At 52.0% G+C, this 26,504-nt stretch overlaps 2 protein-coding genes across 10 annotated transcripts in view; one reads left to right on the forward strand and one right to left on the reverse strand.

Moving 5' to 3' along the window:
• CNNM2 (cyclin and CBS domain divalent metal cation transport mediator 2) overlaps nt 1-19,918 on the forward strand; it is a 137,519-nt gene extending 117,601 nt beyond the window's left edge. Inside the window, exons 5-8 of one of the 3 annotated variants that reach the window (XM_045854003.1) lie at nt 5,906-5,999; nt 9,054-9,119; nt 12,706-12,890; nt 19,192-19,918. In XM_045854003.1, coding sequence (XP_045709959.1) covers nt 5,906-5,999; nt 9,054-9,119; nt 12,706-12,890; nt 19,192-19,275 — 429 coding nt within the window. In that variant the 3' untranslated portion in view covers nt 19,276-19,918. Of the gene's footprint in view, nt 1-5,905; nt 6,000-9,053; nt 9,120-12,705; nt 12,891-13,572; nt 15,124-19,191 lie in introns of those variants that run through there. The other 2 variants (XM_045854001.1, XM_045854002.1) reach the window with 2 other exon arrangements.
• A 4,472-nt stretch (nt 19,919-24,390) lies between these two features.
• The window catches only part of NT5C2 (5'-nucleotidase, cytosolic II), a 101,848-nt gene continuing 99,734 nt past the window's right edge, over nt 24,391-26,504 (reverse strand). For all 7 annotated transcript variants that reach the window (XM_045853779.1, XM_045853777.1, XM_045853780.1 and 4 more), the window contains one exon: nt 24,391-25,765. In XM_045853779.1, coding sequence (XP_045709735.1) covers nt 25,535-25,765 — 231 coding nt within the window. In that variant the 3' untranslated portion in view covers nt 24,391-25,534. The remainder of the gene's footprint in view (nt 25,766-26,504) is intronic.

Consider the following 26,504-nt stretch of genomic DNA (forward strand, 5'->3'; position numbering starts at 1 on the left):
TGTTTAGTTTTCCTCTGTTCCTGTCTCTGCGGCTCAGTGCTCTCACACCTTACTGGGCGGAGGAATCACTCGGGCTCTCGGTGAAGGCGAGCAGCGACCCCGCACTGTCTGGGGCGGAGTCGGAGGGGCTGCCGTGCTCGCCAGCTCGCAGCTGAGGGAGGGGCGAGGCTTCGCCAGCCACGGGGATTCCGGGAGCAGCCTCTTTGCCGCGTGAACCGGAACGCCCAAGCCAATGACAGCTGGCCCTGACATCTGCTGGGCGGCTCACTTGGTTAGAATGGTCAACCAGATGGTCCAAAACACGTGTAAATTAGTTTTTGACCATCAAAGTTTTTAAACATTTAAACATGTATGAAGCGAACTGGCAGAGTCCCAGGACTACACCTGCAAGCCCCGGGGTGAAAAGGTTGCTAGGGGACGTGTGAGTGCCTGTCACCTGAGGCCCCGAACAGACAGACCTCTTCTGGCTGAGCCTCCCCTCTGGTGGGACAGATGGTCGGCGCTGACCCCCGTGCCCTGGTGCCTGTGCCCCTGGCATTCCATTCCTTCCTCGCAGGTGTCCTGCCCCACTAGTGCTTCGTGGTGGCGATTTAAAAACAGAACAGAAGACTTAAGAATGAGCAGGAGACCAAGGAGACGCTCAGTGGATGGTATCTGATGACGCCTTTGGTCTCCATGAGCCCATGGCATCTCTGCTGGTCACCCGAGGTGGTTTGTGCCCACCCGCACGGCACGGGCTTCCGCCCTGAGGCCAGGTGCATGCGAGACCAGAGTGCCCTGTGCGTGCTTAGAAACCCTGAGAAGAGTTACCCTCCTAGTACCTTCCCCCAGAGAAAGGCAGGATGCTGTGATGGCAGCGTCGCCCAGGAAGCCGGCTTTGCCCGGGACAGCGAGGCCTTCTTCCTCGTCTGCCGGCGGGCCAGTGTGACGCCCCCGCTCCCCTCGGAGTCTGTCTGTGCTGTCCTGATTTTTTTGGTGATTTGCTAGCGTAAGCTTGTGGATAGTTCAAAAGTAAAATTGACATGTAGTGCCTTCCTTATACGGAAAAAGTTACTATTTGAGAAGACACCTGATTGGTTTTGAGCAGTCAAGCCATTTTCTCCTGGGGTGGCCCCTGCGCTGTGTCCTGGTGGATCTGTCTGAAGGTGGTCACTGGGAGCCATCGACACACGTGTGGATGGAAGATGTGTTTGCTGGGTGTTTCTAAAGCCTGCCTGCCAGGAAAGCTTCACTCCTGGGGAGGAGGGCATAGGGCCGGACAGCGTGGGAACTGTAGAATCATGGAGCCTTAGAGGTGAAGAAAGAACCTCAGACACCCTTTAATGTGTTGCAGTTTTATAAGCGAAGTAAGTTAGTCTAGTGCAGCAGTTGCTAAATGCCGATACTTGACAAGCTTTTCACGAGAGATGTGAAGACGGCTGCAGCGAGTTCTTCATACGGCTGTGTGCATGCAGTTTAAAAACCTGTCAGCTACCTTCAAATTGTATATTTTGGGGTTAAAATGTCTGATCTTTTATGCAGCGATGGTAACAGCAGATAGCTCTGTTTCTTAAAATATGTTCTATGAACTAGAAACTTGGCAGCCCTCCCTCCGTCTGCAGTATGGAGGCTGGAGGTGCGTGTCCCTAGTTCTTGGAATGCAGAAACCCAGGGACCGCCCACCCGCTGCACCTGTCCCGTCGCTCGATGGCTCTAGACGAGTGGCTTCCCACTGGCCTGCACAAGAATTTCTGAAACACGCAATATCTGATATTTCATCAGGGGCACCAACCTCTTTTCCCTTCGATTGTCAAGTAACAAAATCCTAACAGCCGACACAACAGTAGCCATCTGATGGAAGTGAAGCAAAGTTATACCTATTTTTTTGTGTGTGTGAGATTGGTAAAAGTATATATATTTTCTTGGTGTGCTGCAGATTTTAGTGATTAGGGTATGTGTGCCATGAGATGAAAAAGGTTGAAAATCACTGTTCTGGAGCCCAGAAGGAAGGTGGCGGGTGCCCCCCTGCTTGAGCGCCTACAGAGACCAATCCAGAACTTGGGGTCTTTGCGCGGCACCCTCCCCTCTTTTAATGCTTGGGCTCTCCGCTGCCGGCATGCTGACGAAGGTCCGGAGCTGGGCCTCCTGGTGGGATCCTGGAACAGCACTGAAATCCTGCTGCCAGGCCGCCCCCAGCCTCACATGCTCAGCCGGGATGCCTGGGAGCAGCAGCCAGACACCAGTTTTGCTTTCTGGTGGTGGTGTCGTTTGCTTTTTAAATCCCCGGCGTTTCCAGCGCACAGCATGGGACTCTGTGCCTCTGCTTCCCCGGCAGAGGTGCCGACCGCAGGAGTCCTGAGTGCCCCAGGGACGCCCGTCCCCACAGGGAGACCAGGCGGCGGTGCCACCGTGCAGGCTCTTTGGGGGTCACGGCTGCCCTGCTGGTTCTGACACTTGATTGTTCGTTTTTTTTAAAAAGAAAATGCACTGACGCCCATTCACAGGACTCGAGGCACAGGAGGCCCTGGGACTTGTGACACATGTGACCCAGGTCACCCGGAGCTCTGTGCAGATAGAAGTGGTCCTGAGGCTTGGTTGCCATTGGGCCTTCCTCCTGGCTTCTTGCTAGAAGTTCGGGTTACCAGACAGTCCTGCAGCTCCTCCCCCAGGGACCTGCCCCCTCTGAGGGCAGTCACTCGGCAGGTCCTGCATCCCGCTCCTTCCCCCCAGCCTCTGGCTCCAGCCCCCTCAGCCACGGCCTCTGCTCCCTGCACGTCTCCTCCCCTCCCTGCCTCTGGATGGACCCCACAGGTGCCCCGGCCGACCCTCACCTGATGCTGCGTCTGCCTGTCCTTGCGGACCTGCTACCTGTGCTTTCTCTGGCCTGTTCCGTGTTCCCCTGCACTCTGGCTTCTTCAGGGCACCTCTTTGAGGTGCCGGTGACCCCCACCTCCAGGACTCTGACACCCCCACACCCCCCGCCCCATGTGTAGGGTTCCCTCTCTCCTAGTCTCTGTGGTAGCTCCGCTGTCTGGCTGTCCTTTCATCTGTTTTGTCCTTGGGTCCCCTAGTGGTTTCTGTTTCTCCTCCTGCTCTTGGTCCCGGGCTGCATGCAGCCCCGTCCTGTCCTCTCCCCACTTAGTGCCTTCCCTTATCCACCCTCAGATCTCCACCTCCAGGTCCGACCCTTCCTCCCGACCTCACTCTCCATCGCAGCCTTTCCGGTGGGCTCTGCCCAAGGCCGTGTTTTTAAGGGGATCTGTCCTCTCCTCCTGGCCCCAGCACGGTGCCACCCCTTCCCAGCTTCGCCATCTCCACGCAGGGTGTCCCGTGTCCCCTTTACTCAGAGCAAACTTCTGTTGTGGTTATCAAGGCCCCTTCTCTCCCTTCCCCTCCGATGATTTCTCCAAGTTGTGTTGATTCCTTATCCATACTGATCTTTTTCCAGTCCTGTGGTTACCACTCCAGGGTAAGGCTAGACTTGATCTTCCTGAAACCATATTCCTCTGTTCAAGAACCTGACCTGTTAGTGTGTCATTCAAGGAGCTTCCTAGTCTAACCTGGTCTCCAAACTGCTTTTCCAGACCCACCTCTGCCCCTCCTCCACCCTACCCCCTTCTCTCGGCTCAGTCAGATCCTACTCTTCCTTAGACATTGCCTTCCTGTATAAAATTGTCTTTATATAAGAAGAGGAAGTAATTTTTTTCTCTGAATTCTTTTTTTCTTTAATTTTTAAAAAAGATTTTACTTTTTAGAGAGAGGAAGGGAGGGAGAAAGAGTGGGAGAGAAACATCAGTTTGTGGTGGTCCCTTGTGTGCCCCCTGCTGGGGACCTGGCCCATAACCCAGGCATGTGCCCTGACTGGGAATCAAACCAGCGACCCTTTGGTTTTCAAGATGGCACTCAGCCACTGAACCACACCAGCCAGGGCCTTTACTCAGATTTCTTTATATTCTTACTGTCTTTTTCCTCATGTGGAACTTTACTGGTTTGTGTCATTGATTTTCATGGGGTTTTGCCTCCCTCCTGGAGTGTAAGCTCTTACGGGCAAGGAGTGTCTTCCCACAGCATCTGCTCGAGGACCCTGCACAGCTGGGTGTTCAGCACTTATGTGCAGGTTGATTTTACTTATGGGTGAAGTTTTTACTTCTTTTCTCGTAGCAAAAGAATTTGGGGATTGGTAAAACTAATATACCCATTGAGTGAAGGAAAACCTAAAAGAGACAACGTTTTCTGAAGTGATTTGAGGGAAGTCTGCCACAATTTGGAATTCAGTGTAGAATAATCGGGAGTGGTCACAGTAATAGCGTTTGCCTTGGTGGCACAGCATGGCATCTTGGTTCGGAGCCTGTCCTGTGGTGGCTTAGTCCTTCTGAGCTCACCCCTGTGGGAGGGCTTCGCAGTGCCTGCTTCAGAGAGCCGTGAGCGCTAGATGGGCCAGTCAAAGCACTGATACATTCGCACAGTTCCTTGACTTCAGTAAAAGTAGCTTAAATTTTTTTAAAGAATTTATTTATTTTTAGAGAGAGGGGAAGGGAAGGACGAAGGGAGAGAAACACTGATGTGAGCAAGAAACATCAGTCTGTTGCCTCTTGAACACACCCCGACTGGGGACCAAACCTGCATCTCAGGCATGTGCCCTGCTTGGGAATCAAACTGGTGACCTTTCACTGTGCAAGATAGTGCCCAGCCACCTGAGCCACGCCAGCCACAGCTGGTAGCTTAATTTTTGTTTGCCGATCATGAAGGATGCGCCGTGAAGATGTCACTGAGAGGCAATGAGAGCTGTTCTGACCCTTGGCTTGGAAGTCAAGAAGTGCAGCTCACTTATTAGGGCATTGCAGTAGCTCAGAAGAACACACTGAACATCTCCCGTGGAGGGACTGTGGTGGACCCTAGAGCTGTAGGGATGAGTAAGGAAGGCCTAGTCAGTGTGTCCCGGGGAACTGATAAGAGTGAAGGAAAGGTTGTGGACAAGTTGTTATGGAAAGGGAGGAAAGGGAAAACCTTAGGAGAGGTTCTGTCCCTGTGGAAGGAGACTTTCTTAAGATGCTTTTCCAAGACAGTGGGGGGCGAGGGGAAAGTAGCAGGGGCGTCGCAGTGCCTCTGGGGAGTCTGGGTGGCCAGGGGTTGGCCTGAAGGTTGTCTGCTCCGTGGGTTAGGGGACCTGCCGGTGAGACAAGAGCTCCGCCCTGGGAGCCAGTTTTGTCCTGTCTGTCTGTGGCCACAAACCACGTTGACCCTTGACCCTGACTGCTCAGGCGGCCTCCTACAGGACAGCCTGGGTGACTGTCATTGAGCGTCTTCACAGTTTGTCCCACTGATGGAGCACGACATCGTCTCTGTATCGCTGGGACGGCCCCTGAAGAAGCCTCACACTAAGGATGTGGCGGGAGGGGGGTGGTGGTGGCAAGTGGCCCAGAGAAATTCAGCATCACACTGTTACTGTCGTCTCCGTGTCCCTAGCCAAATCTAGTTTGCTCTTGTTTTAAAATATCTGCAGTGGTAGCTCTTTTTTTTTTTTAAGATTTTATTTATTTATTTTTAGAGAGAGGGGAAGGGAGGGAAAAGAGAAACATCAATGTGCAAGAAATACATCAATTGATTGCCTGTTTGCACACCCCCCAACGGGGGACCTGGCCCACAACCCAGGCACCTGTCCTGACTGGAAATCAACCCAGTGACCCTTCAGTTCACTGGCCAGCACTCAGTCTACTGAGCCACACCAGCCAGGGCTGAGTCTAGTTTTCCTGTTTACGTCGAATGCGCCCTCTCCTCTGACTGGGAAAGGTAGTCAGAGGCCTGCCTCCCTTGGGCTTGCTGGGAAAGGAATTCGGAGAAAACCTGGGCAGGACAGAATCTTGCCTAGGGCTTGCAAACTGGTGCCTGTGTTTGGACTGAAAGTGCCCTGCTTTTCTTCTCACAGGGGAAAGTGGAAGTAGAAGCTGGGAAAGAAGGTATGAAGTTTGAAGCCAGCGCTTTTTCATACTACGGTGTGATGGCCCTCACAGCCTCGCCAGGTGAGTTTTCTTCAGCCTGGGAGGGACTGGCCTCTGTTAGGAAATAGTGCCTTTCTATAGTCGCCATTCTTTCCCTGCCAGCTAACCCTGTAGTATTTACTTCCTGAACTTACCGAAGTTGCTCATCATACAAAAAACCCGTACAAAGCACAAGTGTATGTACTTCTGTGACTTTTCACAGACCTGTGGAAACACAGCCCTAGATCAGACACAGAGCCTCATGACCCCACGGGGCCCTCTGCCACCACCACACTGCCTGCTAGCACTGTCTCCCAGAATTAACCACTGTCTTGACTTCTGAGCTTAGACTAGTGTTGCCTGTTCTTGAACTTCATGTCAATGGAATTATACAGGATGTATTTTATTGGGTCTGGCCGCTTTCACCCAGTCACATTCCTCTGTATTGCCAGGGAGCTTACACTCCACTTCTTATTGCTGTGCAGTGTCCTGCTGTGTGAGTGTGCACGGATGCATTTACTCTGGTCATTGCTGGTGGGCGTGGCGGTAGTTTCCTGTTTGGGGCTACTGTGGAGCGTGTAGCTGTGGACACTCTTGTCCCTTGGTGGACGTGCGTGCAGTCCTGTCCAGTCTGTGTTCAGGAGTGGGAGTACAGGGTCACGGGGTGTGAAGGCATCTTTAGCTTCAGCAGCTTCTGCCCCAGCTCTTTTCCCTCGGGCTGTAGCAGTTCACACTCAGCTGTACTGAGGGGGCACCCCCCCCCAGGCTCCCCACCCACCACGTGCTGTTGTTGAGTCATTTAAATGTTAACTATCCTGGAGGTCTTTAAATTTGCATTTTCCTGAGGATGAATGGGGTAGTTAACATGTATTTATTGCTTCTATCCAGCTCTTCTTATCTAGAGAGCTGGCCAGTTGAGTCAGCCAGCTGGGGGTGGCTGTGCCGTGAGTGTTAACTCAGTGCTCTGAGTGGCCGCAGGCGGTGGCTGTCCTGGTAGGAACGTGGACACAGACACCCACCCGGCTCCCCTCTGGGATGGGACCTGAATGGGGCCCCTCCTGACATTGCTTGCTGGGCGGTGTGTGCGCGCTAGCTTGGTACCTTCTGCAGGCTAGACCAGGGCGGGCTGGTAAACAGAGGTGCTGTAGTGCCACCTTGTGGCCAAAAAGTCAAATGACATGCTGTGCTAAAAAAAACGTCCTAAAGAAGTCACTTCTGAAAATCAGTATCAAAAGGGGAGGGGTACTTCCAGACAAGGCTGCTTTCGTGATGTCGGTCCTCACCCACCATGCCACATGATGTCTCAGGCACCAAGCTGTTACAGTTAGAAAGCCAGGGGAACGTCAGGAAGTCTCTCGTACTTCCAAACCTCCCCTGCCCCAGGTGCATCTTCCCACTATCCCTGGGGCAGGTTTCCGAGTCACATGGGCCAGTGTCCCCACTGTCAACTGCTGACTAACACCCAGTGTGAACAGAACCCTGTCCAGCCCCACTTAACAGTCGGTGTCTGCTGTGAACTTGAAGGTGACCTTCCGTTTTCACTGCTTGTGAGGGGACACGGAGGTTCTTAACCAGGCGAAGGCCTGAGTCACGGCCTCAGTTCCAGCATATACACTTGCCTGCCTTTGAGAAAGGCCCTTGGCTTCCTCATTATTAAGAGGATGTAATAAGATTAACCTGTGCGATTGTTAAAAGAATAGAATGTGCACAAGTGTGACCTTTACAGCTTAAGAGGAAATGTTGGTGTAGCAGGTGGAGAGATTGTGACTGTTTGGGGGAACCAACCTCATATTACCCCAGGAGAGCAGAATCAGATCTATAAAGTGGTTTTGAAAAGAAAGCTGGGAGAGCGAATTGTACGTTTGTGCTGATTGCTGGTTCTGAAGCCCATGCCGGCCCAGTGCACACTGAACTTCGGATGCAGGCGGGGGTGAGTCCTGTTCAGAGAGGACTGGGCAGCAAGCCTTCTGTGCAGAAATCCGGGGTGTGGGCGGAAGGAGCCTGTCCGCCCAGTTTGGAAATGACAGAGAGGAAAGAAATTTTGTTAATAGCATCTTATTGTGAAGTCCAGTATTTTACTTGACTTCACAATTCAGATTTGGGATGTTGTATGTTCAATGAGAGACACCATTAGTACAGTAGATCTCAAAATAATATTTCTATGAATTTTGATTGCCTAGAAAAATCCTACAGTAATTTGTAATCAAGATTTGCCCAGTTATGTATCCGTTATACCTCAATTACAAAACAACTCGGCCCTGGTCAGGCAGCTCAGTTGGCTGTGGCATCGCCCTGATGCACCAAGGTTGCAGGTTCCATTTCCAATTAGGGCACATACAAGAATCAACTAATTAATGCATGAGTAAGTGGAACAACAACTCTCTCTCTAATAATAATTAATTAATTGATTAATTAATAAACCTGCCCAGAAAATAGGACTCTGCCCAGTAGGGTGACTTTGGCTGGATTTTTCAGTCGGCTGGACTACAGCTCCCGTCTGACGTCTGAGGAAGCAGCGAGAAGGATGCCTTTGTTCTGGCTGTTCCCAGGAAATCTGTGTATGATGATCTTTATTTACTTGCCTGTAACACTTTGAAATTTCAAAGTATTCCTAAGCAATTCAAAGCATCAGGTCAAAGTTGCAGCCAGACTAATTAAGGATGTAAATGAATCGAATGACTAATTGCTTGCTGCAGATAGGGATGCTGTAGGCGGGGCTGTGAGTGAGTGCTGGGTGCTGGCACAGCGGATTGGGTCCTGCTCTCAGCCCGCTGGGTGATTGAGCTCCCCTTTTGCGCAGCTGGTTGTGATTTACGTCCTTAAGACGAGCATGTTTCGAGCTATAAACCAACTGGGCATGAACGGCTTAAGAAATTTCTAGGTTAGTAAAGAAGCATGTGACTGGGACTCCAGCCTCCCCGTATCCCTCCTCCTGGAAAGCAGCTGCTCTGTCGTTGCTGTTTGTCTTTAACATAACGTCATGTGGGCCTTGTGTTTCTGGAACTGATGGCTCACTGGTGTCCGCTCCTGCCCCCGATTGCAGAGCTCCTTCTCGCCTTTCAATACGGTCTCACCCTGTTTTTCTCCGTTTTTCAGTTCCTTTGTCCCTGTCTCGTACCTTTGTTGTCAGCAGAACAGAGTTGTTAGCAGCAGGTTCTTCAGGTAATTCTGCATGTTTCCTTTTCATAATTCTTCTGATTGCCTCCCTGGACCCCCTCAAAAACCTCCTTCAGTTTTCCTGTAAGCTCTGGAACTCCACGTTTCTGTGGCTTGGTAGTGAGCTAGCCAGGAAAGTGTAAGCCCATGGCAGATGCAGAAGGGGCTGGGGATGCGGGCGGGAAATCTTGGAGCACAAACAGCAATGAACCACGGGAAGGGAGAGTGATGCTGACCTTGGGTTTTCAGGGCAGTGAAAGGCGGCTGCTCTTGGTTCTTTCTCTGACCTCAGCAAAGTCACAGTGTGCGGAGGCTGAGGCCCCAAGGACCTCAAAACCCAAGGGTGCTTCTGCAGAGCATGCACAGCTGAAAGCTGGAAGGACTGGGAAATTTTGGGGGGAAGCCACAGCATTGCTGTCTCTTCGGTCCTCCCAGCATCCATGTGAACAGGGTACACGCATTTCTGCCTCCATCAGGCAGGTGGCCCCGCTTCTCCAGTCTCCTCCCCTTTCTTCTGAAATCAGCACCATGCACATTCCTAACCAGCTGCTGGTCACTGCCCTGCAGGCGAGTCGGTTGTGCCTGGCTGATATGTCCAGCTCCTAAAAATAAAGGCAAAGATTTAATCTTTCTTTAATTAAAGTTGTTGGCTTTCCTATTTGATAGTACAACTCTTCTGTATTTATTTTGTTCCATGCAGCTTAAATTTTAAAAATGTGAGTGATGAAATTTGTTTCATAAGCCAGTTTCAGCGAAATTCTAAAATGCTGCTACTTGGTACAGGAAGCAATACTTGTCTTAGAAAAACTAGTGTTCTCTCAAATCTTTGCTCTGAAAAGTTTGGGGTGTTTGGGGGTAAGATACCATTCCTAAAGCTATTTGAATCAAACCAATTGGCAGACTTACATACATACACATACATGTGCACATATGCATGTACACACATAAGTATACATACATATATTTATGCATGTGTTTTTATTGTTTTCTCCCCATTTTATTTGCTGGCATCTGCCACCTCTTTAAAATGTCACAGAAGCTGAAGTTGAGTGACTTTTGGCTGAAGCTCACGGAAATGTCATTTGTTTTTTATGTTTCCCATAAAACCTAAGAGCTTTCTTAGCTCTGCCCACTCCTTCTGATGTGGTAACAGAAAAGTATGTTTTGCGGGTCCAGGCCTTTGGGGATGCTGGCGTTACCCTAATATTGTACCTAACAAATGGGGGTTGAATTAAACCAGTGATTTTCAGCTTTTCTAAAAGGTGCCTTATAGTTCCCAGGGAAGAGGCTGGGAATGTTTCTTGATTGTATCCTTTTAGCGCACTCGCAAAAAGACAGGATTACTGGGTAGGATGAATTAAAAAACACCAAGACAAAAAGCAGAAGGAAAATAATTCTGAGAAGGCATAAAGAGGAATTAAAAGTGGAAGGTGTTTTGATAATTGTCTAAAATTTTGGCACATAAATTTGGCAACAAAACACGTCCTGAACTGGAGGGAGGCCATTTACAGTCCTGATTCTCCTTCGAGTGAACACGCACACACATCTCGTCGGGTGTTGGTGAGAGGCTGACCAGGCTGGGCGCTTGTCCAGCTGCAGAGGGGCCCCTGGAAACGGGGTCGGCTTCTCCAGACAGCTGCGAGGCTGGGCACTGGGTTCCTGGCAAAGGAGACGGCCCATCTCACACAAGTGGAGGCGGTGGGTTGAGAGGGAGCGGACTGTGAGTCTGGGTGCGTTGGAAGACCAGAGACAGTGCCTGGGACCCTCCTCAGGAGAGAACACCAGGAGGCTCACTCATGGCCTCAGGCCTCAGACACCTGTCTGCCTGGGAACACACGGGGTCTGACCAGTAAGCAGAGTGCCCTCTGAATGTTTCATTGTTGTAACCTTTACACTGGAACACGGCAGTGAACACCATTTCGAAGGTGTCTGCAGAAATGGTGATGTGCTTTGGGGCTAAGGCTCGGTGATACAGGGGCATCCCTCGTTTCTAAGAACTGTTGGGTTGTCAGCCAGGGTGAGGTCACACCAGGTGTGGAAAAGGCTTGCTGGCGAGGCCAGGCGTGTAGGGGAGAGGTCTGGCAGGAAGCGCACGGGGGAGGAATTGTTAACCATGCTTGTTTATCGGTACTTAACTGGAGTCGAACGCTATGCTGAGCACTGTGCACATTATCTCATTGGGAACCCTCGTCAGACCACAGGAGGTAGGTGCTGCCAGTGTCTGTCTGCCTTTTACAGGAAAGGAGCCTGGGGCTTGGCAGAGTCGGGACACCTGGTGGAAGTTCGTTCTGCCAAATGGGGTAACGGGATGGGTTGTTGATGTGCCCTGTTCTCTTAGAGGAGAGGTGGAAGCAGCAAGAGGAACTGCCACTTTGGGTTTAACTTTGACCTAACAGTAGGAGATTGGTTCATGATATGAAACTCGGGAAAGCTGTGACATGGGAATTTTGGCAGGAAGTGAAGGCTTCCTTTGACGTTCCTTCAGTGTTTCCCATGTTTTGTTCTGGGTGCCACGTGTTACGAGGGACATTTATGGATGAAATCTTGGACGGCGGTCAGGACAGGGTGAAGGGTGGTGGTGAAGCACTTGAGGTGAAGGACCGTTGAAATGTTTCACTTGGAGAAGAAGAGGCTTAAGGAGAACATACTATCTTCGAACTTTTAAGGGCCATTTTGAATAAAAGTTAGCTCCCAGAGTGGAGGTCATTTGAAGTTGGGGAGGCAGTTTTTGATGGGCATGGTATAGAATTTTCCAGCAGTTGAAGGGTGGGACCAGCCGAGGGTCAGCTCCTCTGCAGGAGTATCTGTTGGGGACACATTGCATGGAGAATCGGTCCATTCCTGTGACGTGGTTCAGGACCTGCCCGGTGTGGGCGCCTGGGTAATAGTGTGGAGATTTGATTGGAAAACCACAGATGGCAGGGGAAGGGTTCTTATTTTGAAGTAGGTTTATATTAGACGTTGTGGTGAACTGGCCTGCTGGAGCAGCATCACGCGGATTCATCTGAATTTCTGTGCAAGGAGTTGGTGTCTGCTAAGGTCGAGACATCCCCGAGCTGCCCAAGGGCGGGTGTATTGGAGTTGGAGACGGAGACCATAAGCTTGGCTGGGAGGTCGGGTATGAGCAGGTAGAACTGTTCTGATCCTTTTAAAACATGTACTGATTGATGGACACCCTCAAGAGTCTTTTTGATTTGGCTTCTGACAAATGAATGAAGTGCCACCTTCCCACAGCGCACGTCTTGTGGCAAGGACTTCTGCGCCTGGGCCGCGCCTCCCCCTGGTCTGTAGTTTCACAGCGTTTGGCGCTGCTCCTGACGTAGGTGTGAGGTCCTGTGAGGCCGCAGGGTCTGCGCCTGCGCATCCCGGGCTGAGCGCTGACCCGAGCGGAGGCGGGGCCCTGGGGCAGCCAGGGCTGCTCTGCGGGGCTCCTGTGGCTAGCGTGGGGCTGAGGGGTCTGGCAGCAGTTGATAGAACTTGATTAATTGCTACTTCCTTATTATTTGGAAAATAAAAAGCTGCCTTTTTTGGGTATATCTACCTCCCTTAGAAGGTGGTTGGGTTTTTTCATTCTTTCCCCCTCCGTCTCCAGGTGAAAACAAGTCGCCGCCGCGCCCATGCGGCTTGAATCACTCAGACTCCCTCAGCCGAAGTGACCGGATTGACGCGATCACGCCGACACTGGGGAGCAGCAACAACCAGCTCAACTCCTCGTTCCTTCAAGTCTACATCCCGGACTACTCCGTGCGCGCCCTCTCTGATCTCCAGTTTGTCAAGGTAAGAGCGGGGCGAGCTGCTGCAGGGCCCGGCGGTTCGGGTCGAACCCGCAGCCAGCCGGCTGGCTCCCCGGCCCCTCCACTGAGCTTCCCCTCGGCATTTTGTGGGGCCCTGCCTCTAGCCACTGCGCCCAAGATGCAGGTGGGGAACCACTTGTATCTCCTTGGCTCTGTCAGATGAGCTGCCAGCCAAGTCAGAGGTGGCTCTTTCAGGGAATGAGAGGCGGAGATTGGAAGAAAAGGAATCGGCCTTTTTCAAGGAGTCTTCAGGAGCGCGGGCCTCCAGCGGCTTGCGTTGGCCCGGAAAGGGCTGAAGGCAGGCTGGCCAGGGTGGGATGGATAGAGCCTTCCACTTGCCTTCTGCCCTGGAGACAAGGTTCTTTTCTTAGTCTGAAATAAAGACGTCTTTTGGAGAACGAGCCAGCTTTAGCTGATGGAAGCCTAGTTCCACTTCCTAGTCTCTGAAATTTTGAGACAAAAATCGGAAATGGCTTATATCAGTAAAAACTGACTTGTTCACCAGAGTGGACTTGCACTTTAAAAGGTGGCGCAGTTCGTTCTCTCCTGGAGAAACGACTCGGGGCCGTTCGGGGGATTTAAGGTGTGACGATGCGCTACCCGGACGGGGGACCCCAGACTAAGCCTTCTCTCGGTTTGTGTTCTGTGCCATCTTCCGGCCCCAGATCTCAAGACAGCAATACCAAAATGCCTTGATGGCATCCCGGATGGACAAAACCCCTCAGTCGTCAGACAGTGAAAACACTAAAATCGAATTGACTCTTACGGAGCTGCACGACGGGTTGCCAGACGAGACGGCCAACCTGCTCAACGAACAGAACTGCGTGACGCACGCCAAGGCCAACCACAGCCTCCACAGCGAGGGCGCCATCTAGCGCCCGCCCCGCCGCCTCCGTCGGACCGCGAACCCCATTAGCGTGAGCTTGCGTGCCATGCTGCGTCCTGCGCCTCCTGAGACCAAAGACTTTGTCCCCTTCCCGGAAGCAGCAGAGGAGGTCGTGAGGGCAGGAGGGGGCCCTGGAGCTGGAAATCGGCAGCGAGGGTGTGGCCTTCGCCATTTTGGAGATGAACTTCTTCCGCCCAGATAGAATCATGTTTATTTTTTCAGCTGTACCTTTTTATTATTCACTCTCCTCCTTCCTTGATTTGCATGACGTTGAAAATTGTTGGGGTTTATTTTTTCCAAGAGATCACGTTTTTAAAAGTGTCTTTGCAGAGTTTCAAGTTGTCCTGCCTGAACTCTGCAGTGACCCCATGATGTGACCCGCTAGGATGGACTTGCCCCTCCAGTTGCCTTCCGTGGGCCCTCCCAGCGAGGGGCCCCTTCCTCTGCGGCCCAGTGGCTGTCGCTGTCGAACCTGAAGGATGAATGAAGAGGACCTCGCTGATGCCGACCGGCCCAGTCTGTGACATTGCGGGTGGCGCCTCTACAGGGACCTGCCATCGCCACTCTGAGCTCAGTGTTGTTTTAAGTCAATGTTTAACTGTGTCCCTTACCCTCAGAAAGGTTTAAATTTGCTTGGAATGTGATTGTGCTCCCACTCTTAAGGAAGTTTTATCACCAAAATGAATGTTAATGAATTTTAAACCCATGGTTTATCATTGGCAAGAGGCAAGGTGGCTTCCTCCCCTACACTCCTGCAGCCGGGGATCTCCGGCGCAGCCAAGCCCTGCCCCCTGCGCCAGCAGCTCACAGAGCGCCGCCCACCTCCCCACCCGCTCTTGTTAACCCGCGATGCTGCTACACAGATGCCAAATGGAAATCTTCCCCGGGGCTTTGGAGTAAACACAGGGTGTGGAGTTCAAGCTCTTCCCCTTCCCACCGGGCTGTGCGTCATTGTCAGAAAAGGAGCTGGGCCTTCCAGCTGTGCTCTGTGCTCCACGCTGAGGAGACTTCCCTGAACCCGTGTTTGAAGGAGGGAACTTTGGGAGCTGCCAGCCCCTGCCCCTCTTTCTACGGAGTCAGCTGTCCCTCCTCCTGTGTCCCTGGGCCTGTGAGGCCCCGTGGTGGCTGTGTCCTCTGCCCGAGGACCTCTGTGCCTCCCGCTTCTGATGCGCCCATGCCACCCTGAGAGGCCGCCTGTATAGCTAGGTCAGCGCGGCCCCAGACAGGGATTCAGAAACCAAATGTGCGTTGTGGCCGTTTCTTGTGTGTCTCTGCCTTATTTCAATACCTGATGCATCACGATTAGACAAATTCATGTCTGAATTCTCAACTATCTCACCTGTGTTTTAAGTATTAGCCCAAGGGACACGTGCGTTTCGTGGGCAACATCCGTACACTGAAGTGAATTCACCCCGAACACAGCGTCTGTGCAGCGATGTCAGAGCGCACTGCAGCCCGTCCTTAGCTGAGAGGAGAACGTTGTCTCCATGGGGTCCCACTGAACCGAGGGCAGCCCTGGGGCTAAGCAGCAGTTTTCTCCTCCCTCCTCTAGGTAGGAGTGTGCGCTCAGGGATGGCTCTGAGAGGTGGGAGCTGTGCTTGGGGAGTAACCGGTGACCTGCTGGCTTGCCTTCTGGCAGGCAGTTTGGTGGCTCCAGTGTTGATTGCACGCTTGGTGAGGATTTCCTCTGGGTTGTCAGTCCTGCAGCATCTGGCCTCCCCTCATGGGAGAGGGTCACGGGGGTGCCCCTAAGGGGCTGAGTATCCTGCTGCTGGCACCCAAGCTGCCCCCATGGTATGGAGCCCCCAGCATGCAGCTTGGCATTAGTGGAACCCTGCACCGTGGTGGGGGGTATTTTACACACAGATCTTTCTGAATTTAAATCTCAGTTTCTTAACCAACATCTGGCTGAGGGCACCCCAGTACGGCAGGAACTGGGGCTATCTGAGGGGTGTGCAGAAACGAGTATTCCCTGAAGTGGAGTCTGGGCCTTGCAGGGGGAGGGCACCTCTCCCCCGACAGCGGTGGCGCTCTCTTGGCCCGGTCAGCACTTGCCTTCCCTTTGGTGTGGTGGAGCACAGCCAGTCAGGCCCAGACTCCTCTGGCCTTCAGGACCTTGGCCCGTCAGCCTCTCCTGGTCCATCTGCTGCTCCACAAAGCCCGTCTCAGGGTGCCTTGTCCCGGGGAGCCTCTGGAATCAGTTAATGTGCCAGGTCTCTTTCAGAGCACCGCCGCTCCTCCCCGGAATCCTAAAGCCCAGTGGGAGTCCAGCCTCCGCCTCCCTGACTTCAGGGAGGAACGTCTAACTACTCAGTACCCGGTGTGGTGGCTTTCTCTCCTCCCTGTGAATGAGCTGGCAGGGGTGGCTTTGCAGAGGGGGTCCCAGAGGATGAACGTCTAGCCTCGCAAGTTTGTATTTTCTACAAACCACTCTTTACCTTTGATCATCCACACTTTTATAACAACAGGGAATACAAAGTAATCCCTGTCCTGCCCCAGAGGAACGAGGGCTACCCTTGGGCTGTAGTTACATCTGCTTTGGGGCACGCTCGAGGCTCATAAATAAGTGTCTGAGCAACTGGATTTCTTGTCCGGGCCCCACCTTCCCTCTGGAAACCAACTTCAGGCTGTTGAAGGAGAAACGCTGGCTCATGGCTTCTCTGGCAACAGGAGAAGGGTTTTGGCTCAGAAGGTCTATGCAATTCCTGTCTACGAATGGGAGTCGGAGAAAGACCATCACATAGTCCGGGTCTCGGTACGCCGCCGCCAGTCCTTAGCATCGCCGTCGACGGTCCTCTCCTGGGGCCGCTGGCTTCCGAAGCGGTGAGGGGAGGGGCTGCGTGGCAGATGCAGGTCCTGGCGTCCTGAACTCTGCTGGACCCCTGTTGTCAGATCCAGGGCCTCCCTCCCCATGGCCTCCGTGGCGCTGCTGTGGAACCTCTCCCATTCCTGAACAGCCGCTCTGGTGTCCCAAAGGTCCCACCTGGAACTGGGTTCCTAGTGTCCAAGTGTTCCCAGGACTGTCTGCTTCTCTTTCTAAGTGGGAGTGGCTTTTCCCTACTGCCTTAGAGGTTGTCTCCCTGTGTTTCTGTTTTATATTCGTCAGGCAAGTCCAAAACCATGTATTTAAACTCTTAGGAAAACAAATCCTTAAGATTTGTTTCTGGATATTGGGTGCTAATATACTAGCTTAAGCCTTGGCCTTGATTCTTACGGAGTTGGACTTTGAAGCGGTGCCCTGTCTGACTCTGTGCTCCCCTCCCTCCCCGCCTCACCTCCTGCAGGCAGTGCGGTGCCCATGCTGACGTAGTTGGCTTCTCCTCGTGGGAGGGCGCAGAGCGTCGGGTATCTTGCCATTTTCTACTGTTATTTCAAGGAGATTGTGCACAACTGCTGAATGCAGGACTCCACACTATTACTATGAAACATTTACTGTGAATGCATTTTCCTGTGCTGCCCCCAGGACCATACAACTAAAGGATCAGCTTCTTCAAGTCTAGGGGAATAGTGGTAGATACAAGTAGAACTGCATCTTCCCCCAGAAAATGAAGCAACAGGCACTTGGACTAAGCTGGGACCTGCCCTTAAGTTAGTTCCCTCAGGCCCAGCAGCAGACCTAAGTAGGCTGGGACTGACGAGCCTGTGTCCTGGTTGGTCAGAAACGAAACCCAGCCCTGTCCTCTTCCGAAAACCAGCAGCCAGGGACCTGTGGCCCTCTTCGCCTTTCCTGGGCCAGGAGACCGAGGTTCCTTCACTGCTCCCCAGGGTGACCTCGGGCAGAGAACACCTGGGCTGGCTCAGGAAAGTGCTCACCTTGCTCCCTGGGATCTCAGGAGGCGGGTGGGGCGGGTGGTGGGGGTGTTGGCTGGGTGCACACCACGTGACCCAAGCTCACTGGTGGCATGGGCAGAAGGAGCAACCCTTCGGCTTCGATTCCAGAGCCATGCTTCTCTGCAGGGGCTGAGCGCGCCAAGGCTGAGCTGGCAGTGCAGGGTGCAGAGACTCCCTCCTGTGCTTTCCTGCGGAGGACATAGGCTCTTGCCTTGGGCCAGGTTTCATTCCCCTCTTGTGTTCCAGGCTAGTGGTGCTTCAGTCCAGCAAGGGCATCTGGGTGAGTTGCAGGCTGGCCCAGAATTAGGAGCGGCTTAGAGAGTTCAATATGAAGGTGACTTGGGGATTCAGAAACTTTTCCAATGCAAATTTATCAGTGAGCAACCTACTCAGTGAATTCCTATACCTCAGGGCTATTTGCAAATCTTGATCTCTCCATACTTTTGTATTCAAGAGGGCTGACAGGAGAGAGGACAGTTCAGAGAAGTCCAAGCTGAGGTTCATTTGTCTCCTTTTGAGGGTGAGGGGTGCACCCAGGATCCCTTGCTGACGTTAACATCCCTCGAACCTTCATCCTCTAGGACTCACAGGCTTTTCCTTCTGCAGTGAACACTCTCTCGCTCCTCTTCCCTCTGGTCAGCCCTGGGGACGGGAGGGAGGAGGTGGCAGTTCACAGCAGCTGCAGAGCTTGGAGCAGCTCCCCTCCCACCGGCTTGGCTTGGGGACCTTCTTTGCTTCTTAGACCTTTGTGGCTGGCTCAGTGCAAGTAAGCTTCCTCTCAGTGGGGCCACTGACATCGTCTCACTGGAACCGTCTCTAGTATCTTGTGATGGGAAATGCCAGGCTTGAAGCAACATGGAAATGAAGGTTCTGGTGGCAAGAGAGTGAAGTTCTAGGAGTTTATACGCCAAGGTTCCTATGTGTACAGAGCCGACACGTCCTGTAAGACTTGAGTGAGTACGTTTTTGAGTTTGAATCCCCAGGGGTGTATTAAACATGAACAAATTGGAAGAACGACAGGGAGTATCCTCAGTTGGCAGGGTTCTCTTCTGGCATTTGCCCACCCACATCCGACTGACGTGGATTCACTCAGAAAGTGGTTCTTCTGGGGCCAGGCTCCTCTTCAGATTCAGCCTGGACAGAACTAGAAAACGGACCTGCTGGGGCTTGGGGGCCGTTGTGTCGTGGCCTGGGCCCCTTCAATAGAAACAGCTGGTCTCAGGCTTCCAGAGCAGAAAGGAGTGGGGAGGAGCAGGGCCTCAGGACCCCCCTCCCCGGGGAGCCCCCGCCCAGCTTCTGACTCATGGCTCCCGTGTCTGTGGTCTGCCGAGAAGGTCGAGTGCTTCGGTCCATTGACCTTCCTTGTTTCTGGAGTCCTTTAAATCTACAAATGTATATGCTTTATTTTATATTATTATTTATTAATGTACATATGCCTCTACTGTTAGTACGTTGTCTGTGACTAAGATGAGATCTGTCCCGGAGCCCCCCATCCATGGCGCCTAGGGTTCTGTTGTCCCTTCAAGTGGGTGAGGAGGCACCGACTTTCCGTTTTTTTCTTGAACAGGTTGCTGCTCTTACAGTGGTCCTCGAGTCCCCCGCCCCTTTTATTGGGACCACCTCTATTCCTGATGACCAGTGTTTGGGATGAGGATGGAGACGGGTGTCCCAGCCGTGGCAGGGCCTCCCAAGTACCTCCGTGAAGTACTTCGGAGGTGGCTTCCCGGGACCGGCTCTGTTCCCTCCGTGGTGGCGCAGCGTGGCCGTGAAACCAGAGCCTCCTTCTTCACCCCCACCCCCCACCCAGCCCTGCGACAGTCATGGCCCAACCCCCATTCCCGCCCTTGGATTACAGAATCCATCTCTCTGGACCATGGAAGCTGCCTGCCCGTTCTGGGCTTCTAACATGCCTTTTCTCGGTTGTGAGGCCCAGTGCCAACATTGCCTTGGCCTGCAGTAAGACCCTGCTTTGTGTCTGATTCTCATCCTCCTTAGCCTTCACTCACTGTATCATAGTGTACATTCGATGCTTTTCAGCAGCGGAGTCTTCTGAACACAGTATTCTGAGCTGTGCACAGAAACCTAAAGCACAAGTGACATGTATAGGTTTCACAAGCTGATTGTCATAATGAGTGCATTTTATAATTCGAATGATGTTGTAGATTTACAGTCGCTCCTATTTATTTTGTACCAATTTATTTGTAAATTTTGTGATTGTTTTAAAAGGTTTTTGTTCATTTCTATTCTATTTAGATAAACGATTTCCTGTCCACCCTCCTAGCAAACGTGTGTTCCCTCTCTCCTGCTCACCTGTGCAACACCGGCCTGGGCCGCTGCCCAGCTGCCGGGCTCTACGGGTGGGGAAGTTGGAGGCTGGTTGTCAGCACGGTCACACGGCGGAGCATTTCCTTCGCACAGACACCACAGAGTCGCGTGTTCAAGAGAAGTGGGTGCTGAGAACTGTGCATCCAACTTACAGCCCGATGCAGCCAATTCCAGGGGGTGGCCCTTTGCAAGGATCGTATCAGTTTATTCCCCCATCAGTTTATTTTAGGGACACTGAGGGTATCTAAATTTGCCCCTGAAATTAGCTGCTTAGTCACTAATAACACACAGGTCAGCTGGGCAAATATCTAAGCTGTTTTTTTATGGGCAAGAGCAAAGGCTTCATCTAAGCCTCTCGGTTGGTCAGCTGGTTCTGGAAGATGGAAATGGCTCTGTGGAGCCTCCTGTGCTGCACGAAGCTGAGGGGGGGAGGAGGGGTGCAGCAGGCACAGAGGGCTCACTCCGAGTTAAGAACACCGAGCGTCAGCACAGTGAATCACATTCTGGTGCCCTTCAGGACCCGGTGGGCGCCCCACGTTCCCTGCCGTCCCAGTGTGTGGTCCACATCGTCTTCCACCACCGCCTCCCATCGAGGCTTCTGCTGCCTCTTCCCCCATCACTCGCTCACCAGACCCCGAGGATCTTCTGGTCGAAGCCCGCAGCCCCTCTGCCGTCCACTCCCAGCCCGCATCTTTGTGGGGTCCCTTGTTCTTCCACTCTGAGTCTCTATTTTCAGTGAAGAACTGCTGACGAGATTGGCTTGAGACACTGCCTGACTTAGCCACCAACCCACCTCCCCCATCATTACCCCCAGCTTTTTGAAAGTAGAAGGTAAACCTGTATTTCAGAGAAATGTTACCTTCCTGGGAGTCTCTCTGCTTTGCTGGGATGCAGAGCAGAAGGCAAGCAGGGCCCAGGGAAGGAACGTCTCCAGCACATCCACACCCAGTTGGCTGCTTGGTTTTCTGGCTTTGCTCACTTTGTCTAGGGGCGTCCTGACCTCAAATGTTTCCTCGAGAAACATTCTCGAGGAAAACGGGGAATTTTCCTACTGTGAGATGAGGCTTTCCTAAGCTGTCTGCGCCCACAGAGTACCCACGTGCTGGTTCATCGCCAAGCTCTATGGTGAGAACAGCTCTGGGGTTTCTAGTTCATGTGACAAACCGCACTCCCCAGGGCGTCCACACAGCACTCCTGAGGCCAGGCGGTGCCCAGGGGTTCTTGTAGGGGCAGTGAGTGGTGCAAACTGAATGACCTTTTCATAGCTCCATTTCTGAAAACTTAGTTGATATTTTCTAAAGGTAATTCATCTTAATAGAGGTGATTCCTTATTATTGAGGCCAGAAAACTGAATTAGATAGCTAAGTAACCTTTTGCTTTCTTTGTGTAACTTTTATCGCTTCCTCTCTCAGATCCTCACATCTGTGCCTTTTATTTTCAAGAAGTGTCAGAATGAAGGATTGCTTGCAGGGCCCTCTGTGTGGCATTCTGGGGCCTGATCTCTCTCCTGTTGGATGACTGCAAGGGCTAAGGACACAAAGGGAGACTCAGGTGCCAGAATTCTTTGTTACAGTGCTTTCCTGCTTGAGTGCTAGCGCCCAGACAGTGGGCCAACCTAAGACGGGACTTTTTAGCTTCCCTACCACAGTTCTGCTGCATCGTGGGCTTGAGGGCAGCGGGCCCTAACATGAACTTACTTGCTTCAGAATACCCACCTACAAGTCAAAGGTTACCTCTGCTAGGAATCCTCTCTCAAAGACTGGACATTGAACAAACATGTTTTTTTGTTGGGAGGGTTTGCTTGGCAAGTCCTCTTTCCCAGTATTGCAGGAGCTTGTGAGACTTGAAAGGGTTGTCCTTAGCGTGCATGGGAAGAACGTGCACTCGGCTGCTTGGGCTCCGCTGTGCGTGGTGAGGTTTATCTTGGCCCAGACGTGTCAGGCCTTGTCTACAGCCCTGGCTAGATGTGCCTTTGGGGAGAGGAGAGCTCAAAGGGAGAGCAGGCGTTTGGAGCATATTTGTACCTAATTTGGATCATGAAGCAATCCGTCTAATCCACTAAAAATTACTTTTTTCTAGTAATAAAATGGAGGAAAGCTATCTTCTTTGGTGGACCAGGTCAAAAACTAGTCATTTTGTTTTAAATCGTAAAATACAGATGACGACCTAGACTTGCAGTACCAGAATCAGCAAGCTTGAGATGAACTGCTCTGTGTTTCTTTGGGAGTATTTTATGTCAAAGCTCTTCGAAGGGATTTAAACTACTGTGTATATTTTGTCCTTGAAATTACATACCTTTGTTGCAACAAATCAGATAGTTATGGCCTTGGAATGGAGACACCGTGTCTGAGGACAGGGGAGAACGGCTGAGACCACCAGGTTAAGTAGAAAGGGTGCATCATTTGGTGAACAAGTGCATTCTTTTTTTGACTTGCTTCTGCGCTGCCTGTGCACTCAGCAGCAAGGACAGTGTGTGGTGCCGCTCCCGTCAGGGGCAGTCAGGCCGGGGCCTCAGGCTCCTGCGTAGCCCAGCTCCGCTCCCTGGCTGCTGGGCGTGCAGGCGCGGCGTGTGCTCACTGAGGGAAGAGCCCTCTTTCTCTTCTATTTTCAAGACTGCTCAGGGAGCTCCCCAGTACACAGTTCGTTCCCAGGATCTCCTTAGGTTGCGCTTCACTGGAAACTGTTCCATTTGAGGAAAAGCTTGAAGAGCTCTGTGCTCTAGTCACCAAGAAAGAATGTCATGAGAAACCTAAGTGCTGAGACATAAACCCCTAAACCAAGTGAGGCACGGGGCCCTCAGCTATATGGCAACGGCCAGGCCACAGCTAGCGTGTTTCCCACCATCGAGGATGGAATAGTTTCCATGCCGTGGAATGTGGGCAAGGCTCCCACCCTTGATGCAGACGCAGGTATGCAGTTGTTCGTCTCTGGCTATTTGTGGTGCTCAAGCAGGGTATTTTTAAATGCTCTTAGCAGCCTTGGAAAAAAAAGCAAGGCTTTAAACTTGTTGACAAAGTATTTCTTAAGTAAATAAATCTGATTTAGAAATATCTAAGCATGAAGTACTTTTAAATCTGACATGTCACCACCCGGGCTTTGGAGTAGTTGCTTAAAAACAATACCAGCACGACCAAAGGGTCTGTAGCTGTAAGTTATTCTAGTTCTAAGAACCACTTCTCCTAAAAGTGCCTAGGAAGGGTACCTGGAAGGACTTGCTTTCTTATTTTAGGTCTCAGCAGAGCTACCCGTATGGTAGGAGGAAATCTAAGGTAGGAACTGACTTTCTGAAATACACCACCCGGGCAGGAATGGCCGTTTCAGGAGATGAACGTACGGGGCAAGTCTTCCCGCAGAGGAACCAGCGGGGCTGCGCCGTGTGGTGCTTCTGACCAGCTGCGGGGCGGGGCGGGGTTCCTGTTAGCCTCTGCATGCCCTGAGACAGGGAGTTCAGTCTGGCACCCGGTTCTTTACAAAGCCTGAACACTGTTTTCCAAACACCCGGGAAAGAAATCCTGAAGAGTTGCGAGACCTGTCTGCTCGCAGTCTAAAATGCCTCAGGTTTTGTTGTTGTTTTTCTAAGGGTGGGGAATTACACATTTTAAGCCCAGCTTCCTTTAACTCCTGGCCACAGAGACATGCGCCCTCGTGCTTGAGCGCGCCTGCCCTGGGCCCATCCGCTCCCCAGCAGCACTGATGGAGAACCAACGCTCTGTCTGGGTCTCAGACACTCAGGGAGACTGAGCTCCTTAAAATACTCCGGTGACCCTGGAGAAGGCTGCGGCGAGCAGTTAAGTCTTACCCGGTCCAGTCGTGTTTTCCACTCCCCAGTCCTCGGCCCCCTGCCAGAGAGACACCTGACTACAGAGGCACTATCACCTAGCTCTGACGCGGACAGCACCAAAAGCGTGGTAGATTAAAGCAAAGTGCTCATGCGGTCCTTGCTGTAAAAGGGAAGGTATGGAAGTTTTTTTATTGCAAGTTAGCTCTGTAGTCATAATAACCCATTTAGAAATTCGTTGGCTTTGAGACGATTTAAGAGAATGTCAAACTGGGCAACATCTCTATCTGGAGAGGAATAACTGGGGTGACCATAAACCCATTTTCTAAAATTTTAAAGCAAGACAGTGTTTGGTGGTTGATATGACCTGGTGTAGAGCCCACAGATATTAAAAGTGGTGAGGTATTAGGGCCTTGGCTAAATTACTGTTTCCTACCTATAAAATGAATTTTTAAAAAGGGGGAAAAAATCTTACCTTATAGTCCTGTACCAAAAAACTTTCCATGAGAAAATCAAGGCCTATGTGAGTGCTACAACTTTAACTACTAACCAGTCACGCCAGACTTGCTTTCTTCTGAGGCCATGTCAAACTGATGTCCCTGAGTTACACCTGAACCCAACAGCAGTTACAGCTGTGCTACAACAGAGGGATCCAAGCCAGTGTTAGAAATACCGTGTTTATTGAATTCTAGAGCAGCTAAGCTACCCGCCCAAGTCGAGCAACGACAATGAAAACAGAAGAGTACATGGAGGTAAAGTGAGAGTCTACACCGCTGTTCTGAGCGCGCCGCTGCGCACTGCACTGGGAGGGAGGCCGGCTGGCCCCTGCCGTGCGCAGCGACCATGGTCACACCAACCGACCATGCTCTGCCGCAGTGGGACTGGGCTTGCAGAGCCCACTCCCCATCTTCCACTGCTTGAACCCCGAAATGCAGCCTTCAGCTCCAGAGGACACTGAGGGCTGGGATGGGGCGACACAGGCCACACAGCACAGCCCACACTAATGGATTTTGCTCCGTTATGCTGTAATACAAGTAGTTTCCTTTCCTTTTTGTGGCTTGCTCCTTTGTCCTCTTTCAGCTAAATTCACTTTACAGATTTACACCAGATGAGAAAAAGATTTTTTTGTTGTTGTTGTAGGGGGGAGGGGGACATTTTTGGTATCAATTACAGAAATGTAGAAACAGATGAAGACTTCTGCCTCAAAATGAAATCGTGCAGTGCACTCCAGATCAGCTACGCAGCAAGCAGAGGACACTTTCGCAAAGCCGGCGGCGGACCACAGCCTCACCAGTCGCTGAGGACACTCAGACAGAAGCTTGTAAAAGGAACCTGGCAGAAGACACGTTTGATCATGGAAACCGTGTGTTTTCTCCAGTGACGCCCAGCGCTACATGACGCACTGAAAAGATGGGTTTGGGAGGAAGAGCACAGTTTGTAACAAAACAGCACTTGGGGGTCCCCTCTCCACCCTCCTCCTTCCACTGCAGACCCCCCGGCACACCAATGGTGAGACAGGGCCCCAAGCCACGCCAGAGCCGCCTGCATGCAGCTCAGCTGGCGCTACCCTTGCTTCTCCGGTGCGGATTCCATGACAACTCGGAACCACGGGTGCAGAGTGCAGACACACGGAACTAAAACAAGTACCTCCCTACGGTTAGAACGTCTTAAGGTCTTCAGAAACTTTTCAGATAACACCTTTAATGCAGTGCCCCCCTCCCGCCAGAACCCAGACAGGGACATGGTCTGCTCCTGTGAGTCCTGCCAGGACGTGTTTAATGGGTGCTCAGGGTTTTGGTTTTCTTCCTTATTCTTCTTCCTCCTCCTCATCATCGTCTTCGTCATGGCAGTGTGTGATTTCCTGGGGGGCCAGCGGGAAGAGGTTGGGGGGTTTAATCTCACTAATCGACCGAGTCAACTGGTGCCGCTTGTAGTCAGTATCTTTAAAATCCACCGAAGTGCGGTTCCGGGTGGCGAGGGGGGACTCCACCTCGTTGATGTCCACGTGCGTGTGCTCCACGGTGGACTCGTGAGGCATCTGGAACAAAGCCAGGCGTTCAGAGAGCAAGTGGGGCGAAGCCATTGTTTCCCAAATCCTAACTCCTCTCCCTCATTTTAATACTTCAAAGGTGCTCTAATATTCTATCACAGAACTCCAGTCAGTCCCCTGCATCATTAAGAACATTATAAACCTGCACGGTCTTTCTTTTGATTAAGGACACTTAAAAAGTTTTCCACTCCCAAGGTTGTTCCACGTTGTGTGCAAAAAGAGCATGCCCATTTCCGCAGGCTTCAGCAGTCTGGGTGCCACCAGCTGACCAGGCAACACGCAGCCCGCTGCCAGTGCTGGGCTCTTCTAAAGCATGTGCCCACCCAGTCCTACCACACAGGTGTCGAGCGTGAACCAACCCACCAGCAAATGCGTCTCCACCTGCAGCCCAGAGGTGACGGGATGCTCATGAGGCTGCGGATTGTACAGCGGGTGGCCGCGCTGCCCCACACCTTGCATTTCACAGTCTCCGCCAGCAGATAACATTAAAGCGTTGACTGAGTTCCAATCTACTTTTAAAGTAATGCCTTCGTGAGCTTTCCACTGTGAAGTTTTAGTGTTTGGTAGAAGAGGTCCAACGATCAGCTGCTTGCCTGCTGCATACAGACCCCTTTCCGAATCGGCCCCACAACCAGTGAATACACTGGCGCTCCTCCCTCAGCTGAAGCTGATCTTAGCGTTCTGGCCTTTGACCACTTTTTATTTGTCCATCTTCTCCAGCTGTAAC

The sequence above is a fragment of the Phyllostomus hastatus genome, unplaced genomic scaffold (genome assembly GCF_019186645.2).
Source record: "Phyllostomus hastatus isolate PE091 unplaced genomic scaffold, TTU_PhHast_1.1 phas_scaffold_1066, whole genome shotgun sequence".
Lineage (NCBI taxonomy): Eukaryota > Metazoa > Chordata > Mammalia > Chiroptera > Phyllostomidae > Phyllostomus > Phyllostomus hastatus.